The sequence below is a fragment of the Tigriopus californicus genome, chromosome 1, assembly GCF_007210705.1.
Source record: "Tigriopus californicus strain San Diego chromosome 1, Tcal_SD_v2.1, whole genome shotgun sequence".
NCBI classification, from domain to species: domain Eukaryota; kingdom Metazoa; phylum Arthropoda; class Copepoda; order Harpacticoida; family Harpacticidae; genus Tigriopus; species Tigriopus californicus.
In genome coordinates this window covers 15249540-15272451 of record NC_081440.1, presented here as the reverse complement: position 1 = coordinate 15272451, position 22912 = coordinate 15249540, and the positions used below count along the sequence as shown (strand labels likewise).

The 22912-nt window shown below is 45.8% G+C and overlaps 1 protein-coding gene across 3 annotated transcripts; it reads right to left on the bottom strand.

The window, feature by feature from the left end:
- Nucleotides 1-1587: 1587 nt before the first annotated feature.
- On the bottom strand, nucleotides 1588-22833 carry LOC131883990 (protein patched homolog 1-like). 3 transcript variants are annotated; one of them, XM_059231611.1, is made up of 14 exons: nucleotides 22486-22833; nucleotides 20592-20784; nucleotides 14982-15177; nucleotides 14793-14862; nucleotides 13873-13970; nucleotides 12048-12171; nucleotides 10406-10498; nucleotides 9487-9608; nucleotides 8806-9094; nucleotides 8471-8731; nucleotides 2881-4389; nucleotides 2664-2806; nucleotides 2185-2590; nucleotides 1588-2099 (listed from the first exon to the last, which is right to left on the bottom strand). In XM_059231611.1, exons 1-14 carry the CDS (start codon nucleotides 22678-22680, stop codon nucleotides 1812-1814), a joined length of 3987 nt encoding a protein of 1328 aa, XP_059087594.1. In that variant the 5' UTR covers nucleotides 22681-22833; the 3' UTR covers nucleotides 1588-1811. The 3 variants fall into 3 exon arrangements, with proteins under 3 accessions (XP_059087594.1, XP_059087611.1, XP_059087602.1); XM_059231628.1 differs by lacking the exons at nucleotides 13873-13970; nucleotides 14793-14862; nucleotides 14982-15177; nucleotides 20592-20784; nucleotides 22486-22833 and adding an exon at nucleotides 13240-13487; XM_059231619.1 differs by lacking the exons at nucleotides 13873-13970; nucleotides 14793-14862; nucleotides 14982-15177; nucleotides 20592-20784; nucleotides 22486-22833 and adding an exon at nucleotides 12571-12668.
- Between the last annotated feature and the right edge of the window lie 79 nt (nucleotides 22834-22912).

Here is a 22912-nt window from a genome sequence, read left to right as displayed (position 1 = left end):
TAATCGCAAGAATTAGCACATGAATCTAGTCAGAAAATGAATAAACTAGCAGAATATTTGAAACTGAACAAGTTGGCTTTGAACATTAGCAAAACGTTGATCAACGTTTGACCATGTTTAGCCCACAGAGAGTAAACGAAAAATTTGCCAGTAAATTGAATTACTGCCCAATAACACGAGCTGGCGCCACATGCGTGGAAAAAAAGTCCAAATTGTCTTGGTTTGAAAAGCGACGAGCGTTTGAAATGGAAAAAGCATTTACGAGACCTTTGTTCGAAGGTTCGCAAAGTCATTTATAGGGACATTTAGGCATGGTCTGGCAGGTTCGCTTGTTTGCTGGTACCAGTGTCAGAGACGCAAGTTTGGGGCTTCCAGCACGTTTTTTGAGGAGCTGACCGTTGTTTCACATTGCTATATGTGGAAAGGTCAGCTCCGTTAAAACCAGTTTGAAACGGCAATTTTGCATCACTGGCATTGGCAGGCAAGTTTGTTTGCTGGTACCAGCGCTTGCCTAAATGTCCGAATATACATTCTTCTTGACTAAACGGTCGATACCAGTCCATTTGAAGAAAAACTTGGTTTAATCACAAGTCAACTTGAATACAGTATCAAATTTTTCGATATAACTGCCCCGACATTCACGAACTAGAAGTCATACAAAAAAGGTATTTAGATGGGTAGGAGCAACAACATTTAAAGCTCATACAAGTCCAATTTTTAAAACATTGAGATTACTTAAATTGAGAGACTTGGTCAAATTGGAGAAAATCAAGTTTTATTTCCCCTATTACTAATACATATAGCTTTCAAGTAAGACGAGGTGGTGACACTATTAGCTTACCCTTTGTTAAACTTAATTGGTTCCAACGTCTCCCAGGATATTCCTTTTCTAAAACTTGGAACGACGTTTATTTTTTCTACGAACCAAAACTGAATTTTAACCCTTGTTTCTAAGCAATGAACCTTACAAATATCCAACCTCTTAACCTCATGCTATTCCTTGATATGTGACGCAAGCAAGTGCTATTCATTTATGTGATCATGCTATACCTCTTAATAAAGGAGATTCCTATGTCTACGGACACTGGAGGAGAGAGCTTCTCAATGAGAGAAGCCTGTAGTGGGCCGGGTCTTCAAGCGAGCCACAGTCTGCAACTAGCTAGGTAAAGGATCTCATGAAAATTATGAACCCACATGGCTTATTAGACCCTGGGAAAAATTCGCCTTGTCAACGAGAAAATATTTTTCCCGGAAAAATAGATAAATCAATCCATCAATCCATCAATATCAACATGACTGGTTATAATCGTCAGGCTTTGGCACCAAAGCCAAAGAAACCTCAGTCTAAATTTTGGTTCTGCACCCTGTATAATCAGCACCAACTTCTTTTCTTGAATCAAGTTCAAAGTATCTATTTATATCGAGTGATTATGTTATTTGTTCATTTTTCATCAAATCTCTAGTCCCTGAAATAAAAATCAATCAAGCAAGCAAGCAATTAATACATAATAGAAAAATTGAAACTTTTTTGCAAACTATGCAATATTCCCTTGATCCATAAACGCCATGGACAAAGTCGACTTGTCAGTGTTGCAAATGGTTTATTTCAAGCAAGAATGACCTTACATCATGGACGTAATGCATGGCTAATAATATAATGGAAGCTCGAACAAGAGACATTCTATCACAGTCAACAACGGGAAAACTAATTTTGATACGTTGAAAAAATGGGCACAATACCCACTGATATTATCACAGCCAACGGACGTTGGGTTTCACTTGGAATACTCTTGGTTGAAGGCAGAAAGCCTTTACTTCTCCGAAAATCCGGGGTCACCCGCTTCCGAGCTCAGACTTGAGGCCACGCTATTGCTTAAACTGGACCTCAGCGAGTCTGTAAGGCTGCTATGGACGGACGAAGGCGTGTTTTGATCGTTGTTCATCTTGGGCGATCGTCGAGACCGCCTGGAGGATGCTGAACTCTGGGGACGCTCATTTGTACTAGCATTGGTGGGTGCATGGACCTCGACCTTGAACTTGGCCGTGGCCGTGACCTTGGTCACTTGATTGGGAGTCGAACAACGACTACTCGTGGAGCTCTGAAACGAACAAAAAAAATAGAACCAATGAGACCCCGGCTTCACCAGAACAATGACCAAATCATTTGGGACGGTTTGAACATACCTGTGGATTGGGAATGGTCGTGGTCTCAACGACGACCTCAGGTTCCAAGAACACGCTGGTCCCGCCTCCAATATTGATTGGATTTCCACCTTGATCCGACTGCGAGGACGTGTGATAAGACTGCGATTCCTCGTCAATCGTGCTCAAGGATAAATCTGAGTTGTGTCGCTTGGACAATGGCTGGGGCATCGGTCGTTGAGGGTTGTTCTTGATATGTATTCTTGGTCTTTGGCCGTTCTTCTTGTTGTTATGACTAACATCTGGAGTGGGTGGAGCGATGGCTTCTGAGCTCTCGTTGGGGATCACGTCTCCAGGAGGGCCAAGAAAGGCCAGGAAGACGGGTAAGAAAATGAGCCCATTGAACACACCCAGGACGATCATAGCCGTGAGCACCAAGAAAAAGTATCTGTAAATACAGTCATCGATTAACATGTGGTTCTTGGGAATAATTTGAGCAGGCGCCAAAACTGTAATCTTACCGGAATATGAAGTCGAAATGAGAAAAGGCCAGCATGGTGATTCCCAGGAAAGTGGAAACCGCTCCATGTAGGACAGGAGCAAAGACGTGCTCCACAGCCATCAAGATCCGTCTGTTCTTGTTCCCAATGGAAGTGATGAATCCCTATAAAAGATGCCAAACTCAGATATTAATTCCGTCCCACCTTTTTAAGCAGAACGCTCTGAATGTTTACTTACAATGCCGAGGTGAAGAGTGAATTGAAGGCCCATTCCGGCAGCGATAATTAGGATGACAGCGGGTATGGCGCTCAGTTTGATTCCAATCACGCCCATGAAGCCCAGGAGCTGAACCACCATCAAACCCACCACAACGGTCAAAATGGCTGCCAACCACGTGTTCATGAGGAAAAAGGCCGTGACCAAGAACATGGCGCCCAAAATTGCGCCCAGCGCAATCACTGTCCAAAGTCGAAGATGGAGGTATTGCTCCCAGAAAGTGAACGGAATTCCCCGCGGGAAATTGGGCAATCCTCGTTCTTCGAAGCTCTGGCACACTTCTCGTACCATTCGGATGGTGTCAACCATGACGTCCGTTTGACCCAAATCATACATGTAAAATGGTATTTGGGCATAGGCAATGGGTTGGGATTTGGGAATCTTGAGGTCGAAATCCCTGGAATCATGGAGCCACAACTTGGGGGTAGGCACAATGTTCCCTTGGGCGAAGCTGTAGGCCATGGCATCATTCGTAAACCAGGCTGAGAGGTAGTTGTAGAAGGCACTGGGGTTGATGATCCCATGGGAATCAACCAGTCGGTTTCGAGTCACAAGTGTTTGGTCCACTGGGTAGTCCACGTGGCCAGTCTGAACCATTAGTTTAAAGGCCAAGATTCCAGATTCGGAGGCGTTCTTGTGCCATCCTTTGGTGTCGATCTTTCCGTCAACAAAATCGTCGTCGAAGGCAGTCTGGAGGTTGGCCAACCAATTGCGAAAAAGGGACAACCAGAACTCGGGTAATCCTCCATTGTCGTCCTTGATGATATTTGGGATCCGAACGAAGGCATTGTGGTAGTCGTAAAGGAGCTTCTGGTTCTGAGGATATTCGAAATTACCCTGGCTCACCGCGTACATGTTGTAGAAGCCAAAATATTTGTCCTGAGCGTTCAGGAAGTGATAGACAGAGGTGTTTTGAGGAACCACATCCGATAAAGTTAAGCCATCCTCCATCACGGTCATGCCATAAACGCCCAACACGGTCAGTGCCAAGCAGATGGCTGTGATGAGAACCTTGAAAGGTGCTTTGGTCAACCAAGGCCCAAATTGCAGACTCGCAAAGCCGGTCAATGTGACCTGGAACGGTTCGGAAGCGACTTCGTTGGAGTTGACGTAGCATTTCTCATCTCCGGGATACTGTTCGTCAAAGAGCGACGATGAATTATTGGCGGCTGATTTGGCCGCCTTCTTCTGCTCTTTCAGGCATCGTTTTTCCCGAAATTTTCTTCCAGAGTAGCAACAAAGAACGTCAACTCGATCCGCTTGGATCCGTCGCAAATCCAAGGCTAAAACAGCCGGGAACAGGATCGTCATGGCCACGGAATTAAAGGCCACCAATATGGCCGCCTGCAGCGAGAATGCCCGCAGAGCTGGGATGGGAATGACGGCAGCGGCTAAGAATGCGGCAATGTTGCAAACAGCCATCAGGAGGACTGAGATGCCGGATTTCCGTAAGACGTCGCCTATGATATTCTGAAATGAGAATGAAGTTTTCATTTATTTGGAGAGCAAGACATCATAATAGGGTGGGGGTATACAGGGGAGTTTCATCCTCTCCCGGAGAGTTAATCGTGATGAATGAAGCCTATTGAGGTAAGAAGCCACTTTAGCTATGGACGTGATACCAATTTAATCACGATTTCATATCCACCTTCAGGCCTGAGAATCATCTTGATCTAGTTCGTTTTGGGGCATTGACAGAGCACTGCAGCATCTAAAGAACCACCAAGTAACATATCATTATTATCATTGTCTTATCTCATTCACAAGCATACACAATAGTCTTGAACATTCTTCAAGAAAAGGTGCGCTGATTGGATCCTCGTTCTTATGACACGCAATCCATGTGTACCATCAGTTTTATGATTTGCACCATTATTTATTTCTAGCATAGAGAGCTTTATAGGGCTGGATGATGACGCCTCTAGCCAATTTTGGAGGTTAGGAGTTGGTGCTCCTCTTTCATTGCCACTTGATCGTCCAGATGATTGCTCACCTGGTCTTGGATAAAACCATCATAATTGGAGTCTACTACGTGGTCTGACTTCGTTCTAGAGAGGAAGGAGGAGAGAAGAACTCTAATGATCCAGAACAAATCCAAAGACCACAAACACGAGGAGAGAAAGAGGAAAAAAGTTAAGAAGAGAGGCACCAGGGATGTCGCTCAAAATCATAATGGTGTGGCGAAGAAATGAGCCGTGCCTTCATTTTCAAAGTGATGTCGCGATATCATCTTGCGCTTCAGATCTTGTAGCGAGATGATCGTTGGTGGATCATCCCGTTACAGGATAGCTGAATCAGGAATTTCTTTGAGAGATGGATCGCTTTGATCGCATTGTGGCATTACGAATCAAGATACCAAAAAATTCCATCGATTGCACTTAATTCGAGTCGCTTTTGTGAGGAGGAGGGGGATCATCATCATCATCATCATCATCATCTTCGATCAAGGTGGTCTCCGATCCTCAGGAAAGAGAAGAAGAAGTTCCAGCACGTTTTTCCGCTCAAGGCGTTTCACTGGTCATCCACCTGAGGATTCTATTATTGTGGCGAGAACAGCTCTACATTTCCAATCCAATATCTTATCGATTCTTCTAAGATTAAAGTCAGGTTACGATATCGATTCTACCACCAACAAAGCTCGACAGATACTTTCTAGTACCAGAAGACAATGCCGAAAGGTAATTCTTTCCAGGAAAACAGGAAGTCAGCGAAGCGAAACCACTCATTTACATTTCCTTCTCGTCCCTTTGACAGAGGGAAATTTTGACAGTGTTCCATTCCGTGGGTGGTCGTTTCTCACAGAGTCATCCATGTACCGAGTGTCTCAGAAAGCTCATTTCAAACCGAGTAGTAGGGTCACTACTCGGTTCGCTCTTCATCTCGAGTCACGGTAATCGACTCGTCTGGTGGGAGGAGTAAGTTCAATTTTGGGAGTGGCCCCATTCTCCAAACACCCTGTTGTCGAAGCGAATTGACGGATGAGTCAATGATAACCATTAGCAGAGACTTTTTCTGAACTCTTTTCTCCCTTCATCTACGATCTTTAAAGACATACTATCGCGGACTACAGTCCGACAACCGGGTGGTCCAGATTCAAAGCTCATCAGCATCAGCATCAGCATCAGCATCATACATATGTGTACGCACAGCCCAGAAAAAGCAATCTAAGGAAGAATCCGCGTTCATTCAAGAACAACAAATCAATGCTTAGATAATTTAGAACAGATGAACTTGCTGAAAATGATCTTAGGTGCGATTCCCGGGCCTCAAACCGGGATTCCAAGATTTCACAAAGCATAATTGCCCATGTGCTGGTGGGAGATGACTTATTCTCCTATCCTAGAATTACCCCCTCCTCTCTCAAGAACGAAGGAGGTTCCGTGTGTGGTCTCTGAACTTGATTCTTTCATTGGCTCTCTGGTCAAAGTGGGTGGACCACACAGGACGCCCAACCAAACACCAAGAGAATCAGACCCCTACACTAATAACGGCAATCATAATGACTCAATTCTCCGAACTCGATTCCAAACCCAGGAGTTGGACCACAGGAGCAAACCCATCCTTGAATGAGGAGGGCATCAACTCAGGTTTGCTTTCTCACGGCCGAAGATACCTTGGGCCAAAGTGACATGCCCGACGTCAATAGATCAAGTGCATCTCGGAGATGCATCTCTTCTGTCCCAAAAAGATCCATCCGAGGGAGGGCCACCCGGGGTGAAGGGTGATGCTCAAAGCAAATCCTGCTCGTTCACCCTCATCCATCCATCCCACAATGAACTCCGAGGGGGGAAAAGCCGGAGATGGGTGAGATTTGACTGGTTGTAAATAGAAAATAGGAGCTCTGTTCGTTGACCAGAACAAAGACAAATTGGGCACAATAGGTGGGTTGCGCTCAAACAACGGACCCATAGACACTTTCTCAATACAGGTCAAATGGGACTTGTGGGTCATATTGTTGATCTTGATAGAAAACCTGCCCACCACCCAAGGTTAGCTCGCCAGACCGACTGATGGACTAGAACTGGCATCAAGGATTGAACGGGACCACCCTCGAGTGATGCTTTTCCCCGATCAATGGCCGTGCAACTCAATTTGGCGGATTACAGCACAACCCTTTTCAGTGGTCAGGAGGGAACCATCATGGCCAATCGTGATGAGATGGCCGGATTGGTTGGCAAGGTGAGACCTATGGATGGACACAAAAACAACACAAATGGATGCCATCATCCCGGATCAATATCGGTGACAAACAACAACACGGCAATTTGTCACAGGATTCGACGGGTTAAATAAACCAACCCGAGATCGAGGATAAGGACGACAGAGGTGGAGTGAAATTCCGACTTCGAATCGGGTGTCAAAACATCTTTCTTTCCCTTCCAACTGATGAAATACTGATGAAGCGCCTCCTTTATCACTGACGTGACCTTTTCGAGATTGGTTATATGTCCCAGACGACATGAGAACATTCCTTGGTGTCTTATCTGTTCCTCAAGGAGAGGGAGACTCGTCTCGAGATGGCCTCCATCGTGTTCATACATTCAAACATAATTGAAGGATCTTGAGACTCAGGTCCTCGTCTCGATTCACTTTGGCAGTGCAAGGAGGATCATCATAATGTGAGTCGAAGCCCAATGGAAAGCAATCCCGATGAAGAGCAAGCAAGGGAGACTCTGATTCTCCTCACTCAGTCGCGACAAAGAAGGAATTTAAGAGATGAACATAAATATCCGCTTCAAAGGAACCACCACCGTTTCTACCACCGCTGTAATACCTCTCTGAGATAAAACGAGATGGTAGAGATCTTTCTCTCATCTCGCTTTTCTAGTCCGGACATTAATGTGCCTTAAAAAAGGTGGCGTTTCATCTGTTCCGTGGTCTGACCACATTCCATCTCATGAGTTTTGAACATCTCCATTCTGGCACGGCCACCATGGACATACATACTACATGGAGATATAGTTAGTAGATAGATGTACGCAATTGTCAGCCCAAGCCAAGATCATTTCAGCAACGGCTTCATTTTGCACTCGCCACTTGGATGCCGATGTGGGGATGAGGCAATGGTGTTGAATGGCTATTCTAAGCATGAGGTGTGATTGTGCTTCAGCCTCAGGGCCAATGTCTGACTTCAGTATCTCCTGTACGTCGAAGCTCGTTATCCTCTTCCTCTTGGTACTCCTTCTTCTCTTGCCCCTCGTGCTCTCTCTGAGGTTCGCCGGACTCGCCCAACTTGTTCGAAACAAAGTCAAAATTGGATGGAAAGAGAGCGAGAAAAAGTAGAGGTGGACCCAACTCCTCGGTTTGTGTCTGTCCGTCTGTCCGTTGGATTCGGCACAGGAAATAAATTTGCCCACAGAAGGGGGTAAGTGGGGTGATTGCGTCCTGCCGGGTGGGCAGGTCTCTTGACGTCTTCATTTCGGAAAACCTCAACGAAATAATGGCTCCTAATCAGCATTTTGGACAGTCGTGAATGACTTGGGCCAGACCAAGTTGGTTACATATACCTAGTACGTAGAAGCCCCGCATGCATTGATTACGTTTCTCCTACCTCTTTGGCTGGGTTTCTTCGCTTGGAAACGGTCTCGCCGTAAGTGTGAGCCAACAGGAACATGGCATCGACCCCCAAGCCCAAGGCTAGAAAGGGCACAATTTGCGAAGTGGTGGCGTTGAAGGTAATATCTAGGATCCCGCAAAGGCCCAAACCGCTGGCCACACTGAGAGCCACCAAGATGACGCCACAAAATCCAATCCCGGATTGAGAGAACACCTCATCCGACCATTTCATCATGGTCAAGGAGGCGTACAGGGCCTGTCAAGATTAAAAGAGTGCTTGAATGTAAGCTGAGGATTCTCTCCCAAGGGGTTCAAATGGATGTCGTTTACCATGAGGCCGAGGCCGATGGCCAAGTTGACCAAGCTGAACTCTGAGAACTCTTCCATGATTTCGTCCAGCTGGTAGTTGGAGTAGGCGTTGATGTCATATTTCTTGCTGAGACTCTTTTCCATGGTAAGTCTGGTGACTTCTCGGCTGAACTTGCCTTGCCAATCCGCCAAGATCTCGGCCGCCTTCTCTCGTGACCAATCCAGACTGTGGACCTTGTACGTGTCACTGTAGAAATCGAAGAGGTCCTTTTCACCCATTAGTTGAACCACTGATTGGAGACCTTTGGCCCTGGAAATGGTATTGAATGAATGAATGAGTGAGTGAGTGAGTGAATGCATGCAACAAGGGGCCAAGTCAAGAAGGGGGAGGAAGGATCTAATCTCGTAACTACTTCGTACTCCCTTCATTCATTCGAGACCTGGCAACCGTTTGGGGGGATTCGAGGTCATTTAAAGCTAGAGGACTGGTTCTCTAAGAAGGTGAGTTGATCTCGGCCTCCGCCAAATGAATCAAAGCCAATGAGAGAGTCAAACTTGATATTGGAATCCATTTGTCTTGACGTCTGATTCACCCGACAAGACGGAGATTAGACAATGGCTTCATTACAAGTGTGACTTTGACAATCGCTTTAATTGGACCAAAAAAGGGCCTTGATTAATGAGCCCGTCATTTTCACTCACCTGGTGATGTGACCGGTCTTGTTCTTGGATGTTCCACCCACCACCAACTGTTCAGGCCAATGGTTGTATCTCGATGCAAAACCATAGCATCCACCTGTCAATTCGGCTCCAATGTTTGGGATCTGGAGAGCAAGCAAACCAAATACCTCGGTTAGTGATTGAGACAGCACAGTCAGAGCATTGGGCGATAAGAGTTGGAAGAATTCCAGGAGAGCATTCTTAAAACCACAACTCTATGTTTCGCTCGTTGACTGGATTATCTGCATTTTTTCGTTCCCAGTTCACAACTGCTGCACCTTGGGTTCTGTGTATGATCAAGCGATAAAAATTTCCACATAAATCTAAGTGACATAAATGATCTTCTCCAATTAGTTCAGTACGTTCCACTCCCCAACCCTCAGACCAACCTTGAGCACACCTGTTTTCGAAGAAACGTGACAAGTTGCAATTGGCACAACTGTCAGACTTGCAGCCGAAATGTGAACATTTCCACCTGAACGTAAGTGTCCCAAAGTGCTCATAAGGTGCTCAAAAGGTCCCCATCTAGTTGATTAAGTGATCATTCCTAGAGCTGATGGGTGAGCTCAGATCTGGCCGGCAAATTCAATGACAAAAATTCTTGGAGTCCCACTGCGAAAAACGCTTCTTTCCCCTTCTATCTCTGCCAAAGCCACGAAGGGAGGAACGCGGGGTCTCAAGCCGTCAGTCCCTTTTTCATGAGCTAAATAACCATGAAGGAAAAATTCCCGGCATCGTTGAAGGTCCGAGTCAGGAATGGCTATAAGGCTCTCTCTCTCTCTCTCTCTCTTGACAAAACCCGTTCAGATTTAGAGCGCGTTAATTCGAAAAAAGGCCAATGTGTGCATTTCTATAGCTCTCCAATCATGTGATCACGAACCAATCCGAGTAGAAATCTTACTTGAATCGAGTTCTTGTTGGGCGAAGTCTCCGGGCAATCCGGATCAAAAGGGTTGAGACAGGGTTTATTCTGGTAGCCCGTCGTGATTCCAGCCTGAAACAAAGAGAACAACAGAGTCTTGACTTGGCTCACATCAATTAGTTTCCACTCGAACTCTTGTATAATAATCCCGACCAAGGGAATGACAAGAAAGATCTTGTGAGTCTACATAAAACAAAGCCCCCAGAGCAAAATCATCCAATTCACAGAGCTTGGAGAGAAGAATCAGAACTCCAGAAGGAGCAAAACCGCTTGATCACCCTGGTCCTCAGCGGGTTTTCCTCCACCCCGTGTAAATGAGCCCATTTGAATTTCTCAGTAGGGCATGAAATTGGGGTCCGCCTTCATCAAATTCAAAGGCGCAAGAATGGTGTCTCCTCGTTTCGTGCATTTTCCTTGTAAATTGGAAATGCTCGATCAATGGTGACCAATTGGAACTGGCTATTCCGCAACTCCTTGCATGGCTTCATGCCATGCAGTCTCCCGCTTCCTTTTTCGATCCAGAGAAGGCTTGAAACTTTGAAACATGTCAAGCGCCAAGAGTGAGTGGATCGCTACAGCTGCAGACGAAAGTGCTTTGAGCCACAAATCCTGGGATAATTCTGGAAGAATGTTTCGTTCTCCCTTCAAAAGCGGGAAGTCACATTCTTACAAGTGAGCGGATAACAAAAGTCACATTTGGATTGAGGAACGAACGGCTCATCGGTTCGGGGGACCAAGGGCAAGGGAAACCCTCCCTCCTCCTTCTCCTGTTGGGAGGATTCAATTGAGCTTGGAATTTACCCACATTGTGCTCGGTCGGGGTGAAAAACGATTGAGACATCAAAGTCGTTTCACAGCCAATGCGGTTATTGATGAGTGTCTTTCATCCATGATTGAGAAGCCACCAAGAGCCATGTTTGGATGACGGGTAAATCATGTTTCTTGAACCTTGAACCGACCAATCCACCACGTCTTCCAGTCCCATCCAAGTTCCAACACTTGGCTCTTGTCTGCCTTCTCTGGTCCCCGATTTGAGCCCAGAGACTTGATGTCGTCAAGAGATAAGTCACGATCTGTGCTCGCATCTCAGCGCGTTATTCACTAGTACGTATTTCCCCCATGTTCACTACCGGGATATCTACCAAACAAAAGTTCAGCTTGGGCTCATAACTCGAGTTGAGTGGGGGATTGAGAAGTTCTTGAGTGTGCAAAGTGATAATCATCTCCTTTCAGAAGCGGATATGTGCGTGAAATGAACAGTTTTTGCCGCCAAGAAGAAGCCAAAAAAAAAGTCACCGCCCGACATCATCCAAGCTTTTGCCTCCGCTCAGGGTTGAACGTGTCGGGGACGAGGAAAAATCTCGCTTTTCAACAGGAATTTCCAAATGACATGTGTGCAGGGTTGGTTGGACGCATGAATTCTGCACTCCTGCGAACAAGCAGCCCACGCTCAATGAAAATGGAGGAATGGGGACTTCCTTTATGAAAACGTTAACCCTTGACTTGAATAGTAGTAGGTGACAGATAGATAGATAGACAGGCAGACAGACAGACAGACATACAGATGGGATTGAATTCCTGGTCAACATGAGCTATGTTCACAGAGCAACCAACTACTCACCCTCTTCATGTATTCCTCAAACGACTTGAAGTCAAACACATTGGAGAACCGTTTCATGTCTTGGAGTAAATTGGTCGGATTAAGGGTCTTCCACGATAGAGGCATGCTTCCCTCATTGCCCAAACTGAAAGAAGAGAAAAGGAACACATTTGATTTCGTTTCGTCATCACTCAGGACTCCTTCGATCCTCGAACAACTCGTATTTTCGATAAAGGCATCCATGGCCCGGTTCAAATCCAAATCTACGTAGGTGGTCGGAGGCGGGTCTGATATCTATTGAACAATTCATGATTATGGTTTTTTTCCCTCTCTTTGGTCCGTGACTGATGGTTCTGGAGTCAAATGGATTATGCACGGTTTGCTGTATGTATATACATGTATATACTTTGGTGGATTTGCCTTGAGGGTCAGGGAATTTATTTCAATCTTGCCCTCTCCGGCTAAAGGCGGCTCATGGTGCTCGTTCGGCTGCTTTTGGTTCAAGCTCACCAGGTCGACAAACGGAAGCGAAAGTATTTCTTACACTCGGCCACAAAACTCGGTTTATCGGCGAATTTGATACTCCAGTAGAGGCCATGTTTTTGGGCTAAGAGAGGCCACCCACCTCTCATGATTCACTGAGATCATTTGACTAACGATCGTTTGTGCTCATGTGGCACCACCAACGCTCTTTGAGCAGTTGGCATCTTCATTTATTCACGTCGAGCCGACCCGAGAAAGGGGAATAAATGAACCCACCAATGGCAAATTCGTCTCGTGGACATCATGATCACTTGGATGAATAATCGCCTAGAAAACTACTTACAAGCCCATCTCCAAGCTTGACATTCACTCCAGTCAGATCATCAAGATTAAGTCCAACGGAAAAAGAAGAACTGGAGGATCAACATTGATAAAAAAAAAGTGCCCTCAAGAGAGAGAAAGAGAGACCACCCACGGGTTATCAGCTTTTGGAAGTTAACGAACTTTAAAAGGATCGTCTCTATCGGGGCAAAACAACGAATCCGTGTGCAATTAATGAATTATACCTCTCTTCCAACCCCTCTAAAAAAGTTTTGCGTGAGGCCCTTTGTTGCAGTATGTAGGGCGTGCCAAGTCCTTACGAGTGCATTTGGTCTTTGGAGACATGCAAAAAGTCTAATTGTAGCTCTGTTTGATGTGGGAGACCACCCAGAAAACCAAGAACACATACCACTCATTGGTTGGTGGATGGGTGCGCTCGCTCACTCGCTCACTCGCTCGCTCGCGTCCTCAGCCAAATATGAACCGAAAATGCATGAAAAAGCCAGCGACACATTCATTTGTGACGGTTGGCACTGCCGAGAAGAAACACGCTGGCTTTCCCGACCATTTGGCACCTTACAAGCACCCCACCCCCATCATGAGATTACGAGCCAAAGCCAATCTTGATGAATTACTCCTGAGCTCTCATGTTGACTCAAGATCGTATTTGATTTCGATGAATGAATTTCTTCTCTTTTTTTCTCAGTGTCTCTACGAAGAAGCTCATGTAACGTATGAATGCGTTTTCATCAAGCCGCTCAATGGTACTGGACCACCCAGAAACCTTCTTCATTTTTTCTTCCAGTAGTTACCGGGGCTTAAAAAAGCCCCTCTTTGGAGACGAATCATTTCGGTCATAGGTTATCCACACAACAATATATAAAACTTGCCGCAAGAGCAAAAAATACCCAGCCACCCTGATTGCGATGTATTATCAGGGGAGACCAAGAACCAAGATCTACTCGGTGAATGAGGAACAAACTATTACCAAAGCTGTCCAAAATTATTTCACGCTTGTCAAGACTAGTTTCTTTGAACTTACGGAATATGGACAGGATGATCCGAGTCTAAGAGCTTGGATCCTTCCCAAAAGCAATCCAAAGGGGTGATGATTGAGCAGGGGAAAAGGTTTTCCATGATCTAGAAGGAGACGAAAAACACACAACGCACATTAAGACGGGTTTCAATTTTCGATGAAAGGAATCATCCAACTCTTGGCATGGTAAGAGCCCCCAGAAAATGGGGCGTAATGCTAGATAATTATGGTGATCCGAGAAGGATCCATTTCCTGTCTGGTGGAAGACTGGCTCATCAATTGACTTCTGCTATTTACTTTGGAGCGATCGATCTAGGAGAGCTCGCAGATCATTGATTTGTCTCGTGAAAATTGATGGTCAAATGACCGGCCCAGTCGTCATCATTACATCGTTTCCTGGCTACTTGTGAAGATTGCCCATCAATTCAAAGCTCTTGCTCCTCGATCGAGTCGGGGGTTTAACATTAGGCTTGAAGAAGATCGAGCGAGAGAATGGTTATTCCAAACATCGAGTCGTTCTCTCCATCCAATCTTCCAAACGGAATGATGAAGACATTGATCTTGTTGGGAGGTCCAACCAACGAACAGAACGCAAGAGATGGCGAGATGGCACGGCTTGTCATTATTGTTATCTGAAGGCAGCCATTCGAATTGCAGCCAAATTTGCAAAGACCTCTCATTAATCTAATGTCAGTGTTGGCTTGGTTCGCCGGTGTGATTTGCACCGTTCAGGTTAGATGTCATTTCATCCACCCAAACCCTCTCCTGGACCACTTCGCTACTAAGACCCAATGATTATGCCAATTACTTAAATGGGGGGTTTGTTTGGACGGCAAGTTGGTGTCTTCACTTGGTACGATACCAAGAAGGGCTTGGACAATTTTAAGAACACACATAACGAGTAAAAGGCATGAAAATAAGCTCACCTGATCGATCATTTGAACCTCTGACAAGGGGATGGACTGGGCGTAGCACAAATCGCGCAATTTCCACGACCTGAAATCAGCCCAAAAACACACACATTCAAGTCAGGACTTGGTTGTTTACGTGTCCGTAGAATTTTGGGCGGAATGTGTAGCAGCTGGGCAAAATGACGCAAAACATAAATAACTTACACATCCTCATGGTCGACGACGACCTTGGTGGCAGCTTGCAACACATCTAGATGGGACAGCATGGCCTCCGAGGTTAGGATGGAGGCTGTCCCACTGTCCTCAATTGGTGTCTGAATGATCATCTCACTGGTGGCCCCCGCTCCTAGGCCCAAATGAGCTTCCACATATTGCAATTCTTTTTGTAGACGACCTCCCTCTGGAATAAAAGGGAAAATCCCCATGTAGTAGTAGTAGTAGTGGTAATAGCAGTGCACCTCTGAGAGAAAATCCCTCCTTGTAGAAGAGAAACTAGTAGAGAAGTGACTCAACTGAGGGAGCGGGCAGTTTATATTCGTCTTTGGCGGTAGATCTATTACATGCTTACAATCATTTATTACAATTTTCGTAAGGAAATGACAAAGTATTCAGTTTAAACTACATTTTCTAACCCACCGAGGCGATGAATCTTATGTATGAGTTTTAAGTCCATTCACCCAAGCATCAACTGATGAACTTGTTGGGAATGAAGCGTTGCCAACTTCAACATTTTAACTTGAATGAAGCGTTGTTGAGATTACAATTCCTCCTCATCTCTTCTGGTCTTTGGGTGCTTCAGCCAAACTCCCCAAACTCCTACCTTGTTCTGATGAGGAAACTATTTGCCAAACAAACGCCAAGAACATCAGTTCCAACTTGACACTTTCCAGTCTGCGGAACAGAGCTTCTGTCGACCGCGGCTAGAAGGTGTCACCTTCCATTAGATAGAAATGCAAAATATTGGAGTTGCCTCCAGTCTCTCCCTCCAGCCTTGAACACGGGTCCAAAAGAGGGCAGGGAACACTTGCCACACTTCTCCTCGATCTTGAAGGCCATTTCGTACGATTCTATGGCTCAAAGAGACTAGTCTGCAGACTTATAGCAGCCATGTCAGAACAAGACCACGATATGCTCGAAAAAAACTTGTAATGATGTCATTAAAAGCCAGAAATTCTCGAGTCCGGCAGGAGAGAAACTTTCGAGCATTGTAGAGCAAGGTGAAAAGTTAAGACCCAGACGAGACAAATCGGGTCAAATGAACTTTGATTTTTATGACCCAAAGGGCATTGCTGTTTTAAAAAGAAAAAGAACAACCAGGTCACTTGAACAGGGCGTACCCTAGAAAGTGAAAGAGTTGTCTGGAAACTTAAACAACCAAGAAAGATGTCAAGTCAGATATGCAGATGTTTGTTTGAACTTGTGGAACAAAAAGCAAGGACTTCAAGTCATGTTCATATTTACGCCCCGCCCCTATTCACAAAGATGCTCCGTTGTGAAGTCCAAGTGGTGTACGAATCACTCCGATTTCTGCTCGTAGATACCTTTTAAGAAGTTGTTGAGAACGTGAGAACTGAGAGTTAGTCGCTTGGCATGGACATCGGGATTTTCACACACAATCACTAACTCTGGAGACGGACCGGTCAAACTGCTACTATATCGGACATTGCAATTGAAGTCGTATTTCCAAAGGAGCCCCCAGTTAGTTGGCAAAGGTGGTTTTTTTTCAGCTCAGAATTAAAACACCATTCTCGAAAAAAAGGCATCAAGTCTCGTCAAAAAAAGCCATATCTTGGGTGGTCTTCCTGGACGGGTACAAAACCTGGCAACGGTTTCAACCTGACTAATTTTCCGAGGGACATTAAGCGGGGGCAAAAATGTTGTTCACATGAAGTTGCCGAAATGGTGAGGAATCATAAAACCGGGGAAATGAACTCCTCTCCGATCTCTCATTTCCCATATGCCCCATGACAAATAGGTTCTAATGATCATTCCCTGCTAATGTGGATGGTGATGATGCTGCTGCTGCTGTGAGAGTGCTTAGATCTCAAGGAAGACCACCCGAAGATGCATTTTTTCAGGTCCTTGGGGTTCAAGTTCTAAGCACTGTCATCCTGTACGTACGTACGTACATCTGGGATTCTCCAAGCATTGTTTGCTTGGCTCTTTTCAAGAGGACTACTTCTTTGGAAATTATCAAGATGGAACGTGAGCATGTAATCAAATTGGAATGGGTGAGTGGGTGTCTGTGAACCGAAGACGACTCTAATGTAACGACAACGACAAAGGAGACACTTTGATCGCCTTGGGAGGTCGGATGAATGTGTGGCTTGATCAAGCCTAAGAGAACGGATCGTTGTTGTTCTCCAAGAGAGAGTGGAGGATATGAACTCACTCCAACGGAGCTCACCGCGCCCATTTCCAGCCAATGACGGGTTGATCCAATTCCTCCCTCGTAGTATTGGGAGAGTGCGAATAAGACTTCGTGCCAAATACTGCACAGTTCCTCCTCGCATGCTTGGATAAATCCCGATCCCATTGACAGGCGTCAGAGAGCTGTCACGAAGCCATCATAAAACATTCTGACGAGCCATCGTCGCTTTCTCGTCGAGATGTTTCTGGTCCACACGTGTTCCAGACGCCATCCCAAAGAAAACATTTTCGAAACTCCTTGACATCCGATCCATTTTTCCGAAGAATTCACAAGGGGACGACGGATGGAGAAGCCATTCGTCGTGGCAGTCAATCCATTAGAATTCGACCTGATTGGTCGCTTTTTCTCTCTGGCTTTCAGTGGATGGATCCATGGACACATGAACACATCTGGGAAATTCGAAACTCACGCTCGAGCGTCTTTTTGTCGTCTTTCCTCTCTCCTCCCTTGGACCTCGCGTTCGAGTTTCTTTCATTTGCATTGACGGATATTGGAATTGTTCCAAAGACAAGGCCCTATCGACAACCTCTTTACTTCAGTCCGAGGAAAAACAAATGCGGAGCGTGATTGCCAGAGTTGATCCATTCGTGCTCCAGGTTTCATACGAAAATCCAGACCCAGATCTAAATGTGGCCCCACATGAGCCCCAATCATTAGAATATGGCTGAATTTCTCAAAAGAGTGGGTGTACGATTTATGACCCTCAAAAATGGCGGATTTCAAATTCTCAGGGGCGGTCAAAAATTTCCACGCTCTCGTCGAAAACTCCGTGACTTGTGGCTCGAGGCCCTTCTCACTAGTTGGAGAAGAGCAAACGAGAAAAAAAAATATGAGACCAAATCTCGAGTTTCAAGTGTTGTTGCTCTTGATCATTGAAGTAGCTCCACTTCTGGCCATGACTGGTGATAATACAATGGGAACCGACTCGGGGACACGGCCAAGAAGAGTCTCTCTCGCTCTTTCCAGACCCGACTGACTCGTTCATGGAAAGTGCTCTGGAGCCAAGAAGGATCGACCAAGAGGATCATCAGAAACAAGGACCACCCATATCGTTTTGATGATTCCCCCGCCCCCCCCTCGTGTGACGACGGACCGACCGACGAACGGACGGACCGACCGATCCACAGACGAAATTACGAACCCACCGACCGACTGAGTGACTGTACAGAGAATTGAGCCAGAATGAAGACGCGATCTCTTCATCAGAGACGAGTGGAAATTTCTGAATATCATCCACTTTTTCCGTTCCAGTCTAGCTTACACGTGTGATCCGACCAAGATGGTGTGTTATTGTTGTTTTTGGCCAATGGGAAGTTGGTGCCCAATTAAGATCTTTAGTGCCAGATTGATCCCATAAACAGGGTAAGATTTTTCGTCGTTTCAGAGTGCAATAAAAGAGCCCTCTCAACCTCAGTGAGTTTACCTGAGTGGAGCTCACGAGGGATTGAGAAGCATCATTGACCGGTCCAGTTGAGGGACGAACGCCAAAACCATTCTTCTCCGCTCAGGGTGGTTTATTACCCTCAAACTGAATGGACGCGTTAAGGGTCCCTTTGCCAGGCTTTCCGAGCCATACGGAATCACACAAGAACGAATACGTACACGCACCCACACACTCACAGTCAAAGAGATAAGTTGGGGTGGAAGCTGGGCTTTTTAGAGTTCTCCGGTCCTTTTAAGGCGATCCGACTCCTTTGAACAATATCTTTTCTTCCAAAGAGCCTTCGACAGTGACCAAAATTCGACCCCGAGAGAACTGATAATCTCCCGTCTATCTTCGGCATCCACCAGCCCATCCATTAAGCTAAAGAGCGACTCAAAGATAACCCCAAGTAAGAGAGTTTACATACCAAATTTCAACGGGATCCACACCCTTCTCCGTGTGACCAATTCTGCTGTCTCTCTGCAAACCTTCTAATGTATGGAAACTGTCTCAAACATGTGTTAAACTGTTGGGGCTTGTTAGCAGTGTGCCTTGATGTCTTCATTTCCCAGTGTGCGTGTGTGTGTGTGTGTCAGGCAGACGAGAAACGGCTAAAGCCAAGTACTAAACAGTGTTAATTAACAACCGGGCACATGGAGATGAGAATAGTGAGGCAAAAAGCACAGAGCGTCACTTGGAGGAGTTCAAAAATTCGTCGTCAAGATCGAGTTCGCGGAATGCCAGCAATGTCTCCAACCCTCCCCTTCTTCGTCACTAGCACCTCCACATTTCATCAGGTCCGGGGCTATTTTCGACAATCTCCGCTCGAGTAACCAAAACGAGGGTTGACATTGTCATCATACAGTATAATATGTGCTCTATAAAGGCTGTTTCAGCTCCGATACGTTGTCTTTGTGTACGTATGATTTACCGGTAGCTCCCAAAAATAGTCCTGGCAAGCTTGCAGTACTTGAATGGAAGTACATTGGGCTGGACGAGAATGAGGGATTACCTCATCTGCCCTGTCAGAAGTTGAAAAAATGTGGAAAAGGGTGAAAAGAGCTCCTTGACTTCGGATGGAGTGAGTGAGTAGTTGGGAAGAAGGAGGAGAGCCGAGTGGAAAAAAGAGGGTTGAATTGTTGTTGAATGAACTCTTTGGAATGAATGCAACAGAATATTTGAGGGTAGACGCAAATGTTCAGCACTCATAGGTACTGAGCAAGGTAAACCCAGAAACATGGCCACAAATGAGGAAATAAGAATCTCCTGCGAAAACAGACACAGAATGCGATAATCAATGTTGGCCAAGAAGCTCTGTGAGAGCTCTCCTTCAATGACATGATTTCGTGCATTCAATGGAGTGTTTGTCCTACTCTCGCCATGGTTTTTCAATGGTCGTGTCGAGAGAGAAGTCAAATATTTGATCAGCTCATCGCCAAACAGATTTTCTGTCAATATTTGAGAGGCAAATCGAGTTCAAATTGACGCCAATTTCATGCCATCACCATGGGCTGAGGCAACTGTACTGTACGTATATTTTTGTATGTGGATGGGGCACTGTATATGTTTAGAGAGGGTGGAGATGAGGGAGGGGAGTGATATTAGAGGCTCGTGGACGAAACTCAGTTGGAAATTACTATAAATCAGGTCCTTTTGTGACCATATCGACTGGAGAAAGGTCAGAAGCCCCGCAGCAGGGGTTGTTACAGGTCAATTTGGGGAGCCCTCGAATTTTTCCGAAAAAGCTCGTTAACCGAGTCAAAAGCGGCAAAAACTTGCGAGTTTTGACGGCCAGAGAGAAACTCTAATTGCATAAGATTAATTATTTTGTTTTTCGGGCTTTCTAGACGGCCCAATCGTTTTTCACGGAGTACGGAATGCGCCTAGTCGAGCGATACCTTCTTTGAGCCCAACGTTCAGTACATATTTTAAGGTGCAACGAGGTTGGCTCGCTTCTTACCTTCCACCCAGAGATTCTCGATCTTGCTCTCGATTCGGGCACTCTTGAGTCCCACACAAAACACGACCAACACGAGGAATCCCACAAACAGAACTTTCCCAGCATGAATTTGAATAAAATGTCCAAGTGAAAAGAGTTCCTCTTGCATCTTGGCTCTCAACCAAAGAGCAGGTTTGTTCCCAGTGGCTTTGCCCTGAAATGAAAAAGAACGTAAAACATTGGTTAGACTCGTGATTTATGAGAAGCATCGTACTCTAAACGACTCATGATTTCCCTCGTATAAACTGTATAGAAGGTAGCCATACCCATTAAACGAGGCATTCTCAGGCCTAAGACACAGCGTGAAAACACACGTTTTCTATTAGCTCTTAACCATGACATTATCAAGGTGCGATGAGTGCCAATTCTAACGTGTTCAATTTCGCTCTCTCTTGCTCTCCCTCTCTCTCTTTCCTCTTTTCTTCTTTGTAGTCGATCCGAAGGAATCTCGACCCGTTGTTGAGAATGCGTTTCTGGACCGAGGTTTGATGGAGCATTGAAGCAACAATGAGTTGGTGTTCTCAATTGCTCTTGAATCAGATCGGAATTCTCGCAACGATATCAATAACATAATTCATGGAGCGCCAACGAACGAAGCCTCCATCGTTCCTAGATCCTAGTTGGATAGAGCCAACGACCTGACTTCGCATATTCTACTCACTTTATGGGCCAAAACGAAGGGCGTCATCAGCTCAGTGGAAGGGATTTCATCAAATTTGTTACTTGATTGGGCATTCTCCAATGTGAATGGAAATCAAAAGCATGCTAGCGAAATACAAGGTGATGTGAAGAATTGATCAAAAATCTTGGAACACAGAAAGGCATCAAAGTAATAGAGCCATTACTCTACCCCAACAAGACCTCAGTTACGAGTATACATTTCCGCGGCCCGGGCTCCGACCCAGGTACATTGTGAGTACAGAAAAGCTCCCGAAGTGCCAACGATGATGGTAGTGGTGGTGGTGGTGGTAGCAGTAGTGGTAGTAGTAGTGGCAGGAGTAGTGTTAGTAGTAGTAGTAGTGGTAGTAAAAGGAGAAGGTATGGAGAAGGAAGATTGAGACATCGCCGCCATCCAAAACCCTAGACCATTACTAAAGCCCCTCTAACCCCCCTTGTACTGTATATTGGTCGTAAGCAACCGGCAGAAGCCAATTGAGAACGGAGCTCAGCACTTCGGCCTCTCACCAAGATCGACCATGATGGCTCAGAGCTCGTCCTCTTGCTCCTCCGCCTTCCCTGCATAGATGGATGGATGGATGGACGGACGATCGGTCGGACGGAGTTCTCGGGTTGTCCGAGGAGCTCGCTCCAAAGCGAACGCACGGCGGCAACTGTGAAAAAGAGTGTGTTGTTCTAGAACTTGAGCTTTGGGCTAGGGTGGATTCCTTGGGGCCGCTTTGGCTGCCGTGCCAGCGAGTTTGGATCATGGTGATGGTGATGATGACAAGGAGAAAGAATGGTAACAACTCAATTTCGTCAATGAGGGAACGACGACGAAAAGGAAGAAGACGAGAAGGAGGAGGAGAAGGGAATCCGAAGCGATGTGGATGAAAAAGAGTTGATCCATATCCGAGCGACAGGCATCGATCGTTCCGGATTTCAGGGCCATGAGCATGCATATGAGGTTAATTAAGGTAGCTCCGAGAGTTAGGAAGCTTGTAAAAATTGGTTGGGTTCCAGCGCAAATAAGAGATCTATTCTCTGCTGTCAAACGACCCGACACCACCACTTTGCCGAAACTTTTTCGGGGACGACACTTTCCCTGGGACATTCCCCGGGATCGTCCCGTAGTAGGTCTATCTCAACTATAAGACATGGCAATTGAGCTTCCACTACCGAAAAACCCGACTCTTACCTTTCGGATAACATTGAGTGCGGTTCTAGCGTTGTACCAGGCAGGCCTGGAGAGAAAATCTGGGTCTGAAATGGTCCCGGATTTGGTTTGGGAGCCCTTCTCCATGGCCAGTGTCCCATGTTGCGCTGATATGTGCGAATTATCCTTCATGTTGACACTCGTGCTCAACGCGGATTTGTTCTGCAAAGCCACCATCGGTCTGGTGGCATAGGTCACTACTCACTCTTGGTTCACGCCTCGCTCTGACCCCACTTCACTTGTGAGCATTCTCGCTGGAGACCCACTCGATTTTGTTGTCGTTCTCGACTTTTGTTATAAATTTTGGCCCCAGATCCGACCTACAACGTCTCTGTCACCGAGCAATGCACTCAACACACTAACTCCATCAATGTGAGTAAGCTCACTCAGAGCTGGGACAACTTGGAAT

What these genes read in the sequence shown, in the direction of transcription:
- LOC131883990 (XM_059231611.1), bottom strand. Translation starts at nt 22,680, where the DNA reads ATGGTGGCTTTGCAGAACAAATCCGCGTTGAGCACGAGTGTCAACATG. An exon ending in GATCATCCTGTCCATATTCC is followed by an intron (nt 12,172 to 13,872) that starts GTAAGTTCAAAG and finishes CTCTTCTTTCAG; the next exon opens with TTTGGGCAATGAGGGAAGCA. An exon ending in TCACTCTTCACCTCGGCATT is followed by an intron (nt 2,807 to 2,880) that starts GTAAGTAAACAT and finishes CATCTTTTATAG; the next exon opens with GGATTCATCACTTCCATTGG.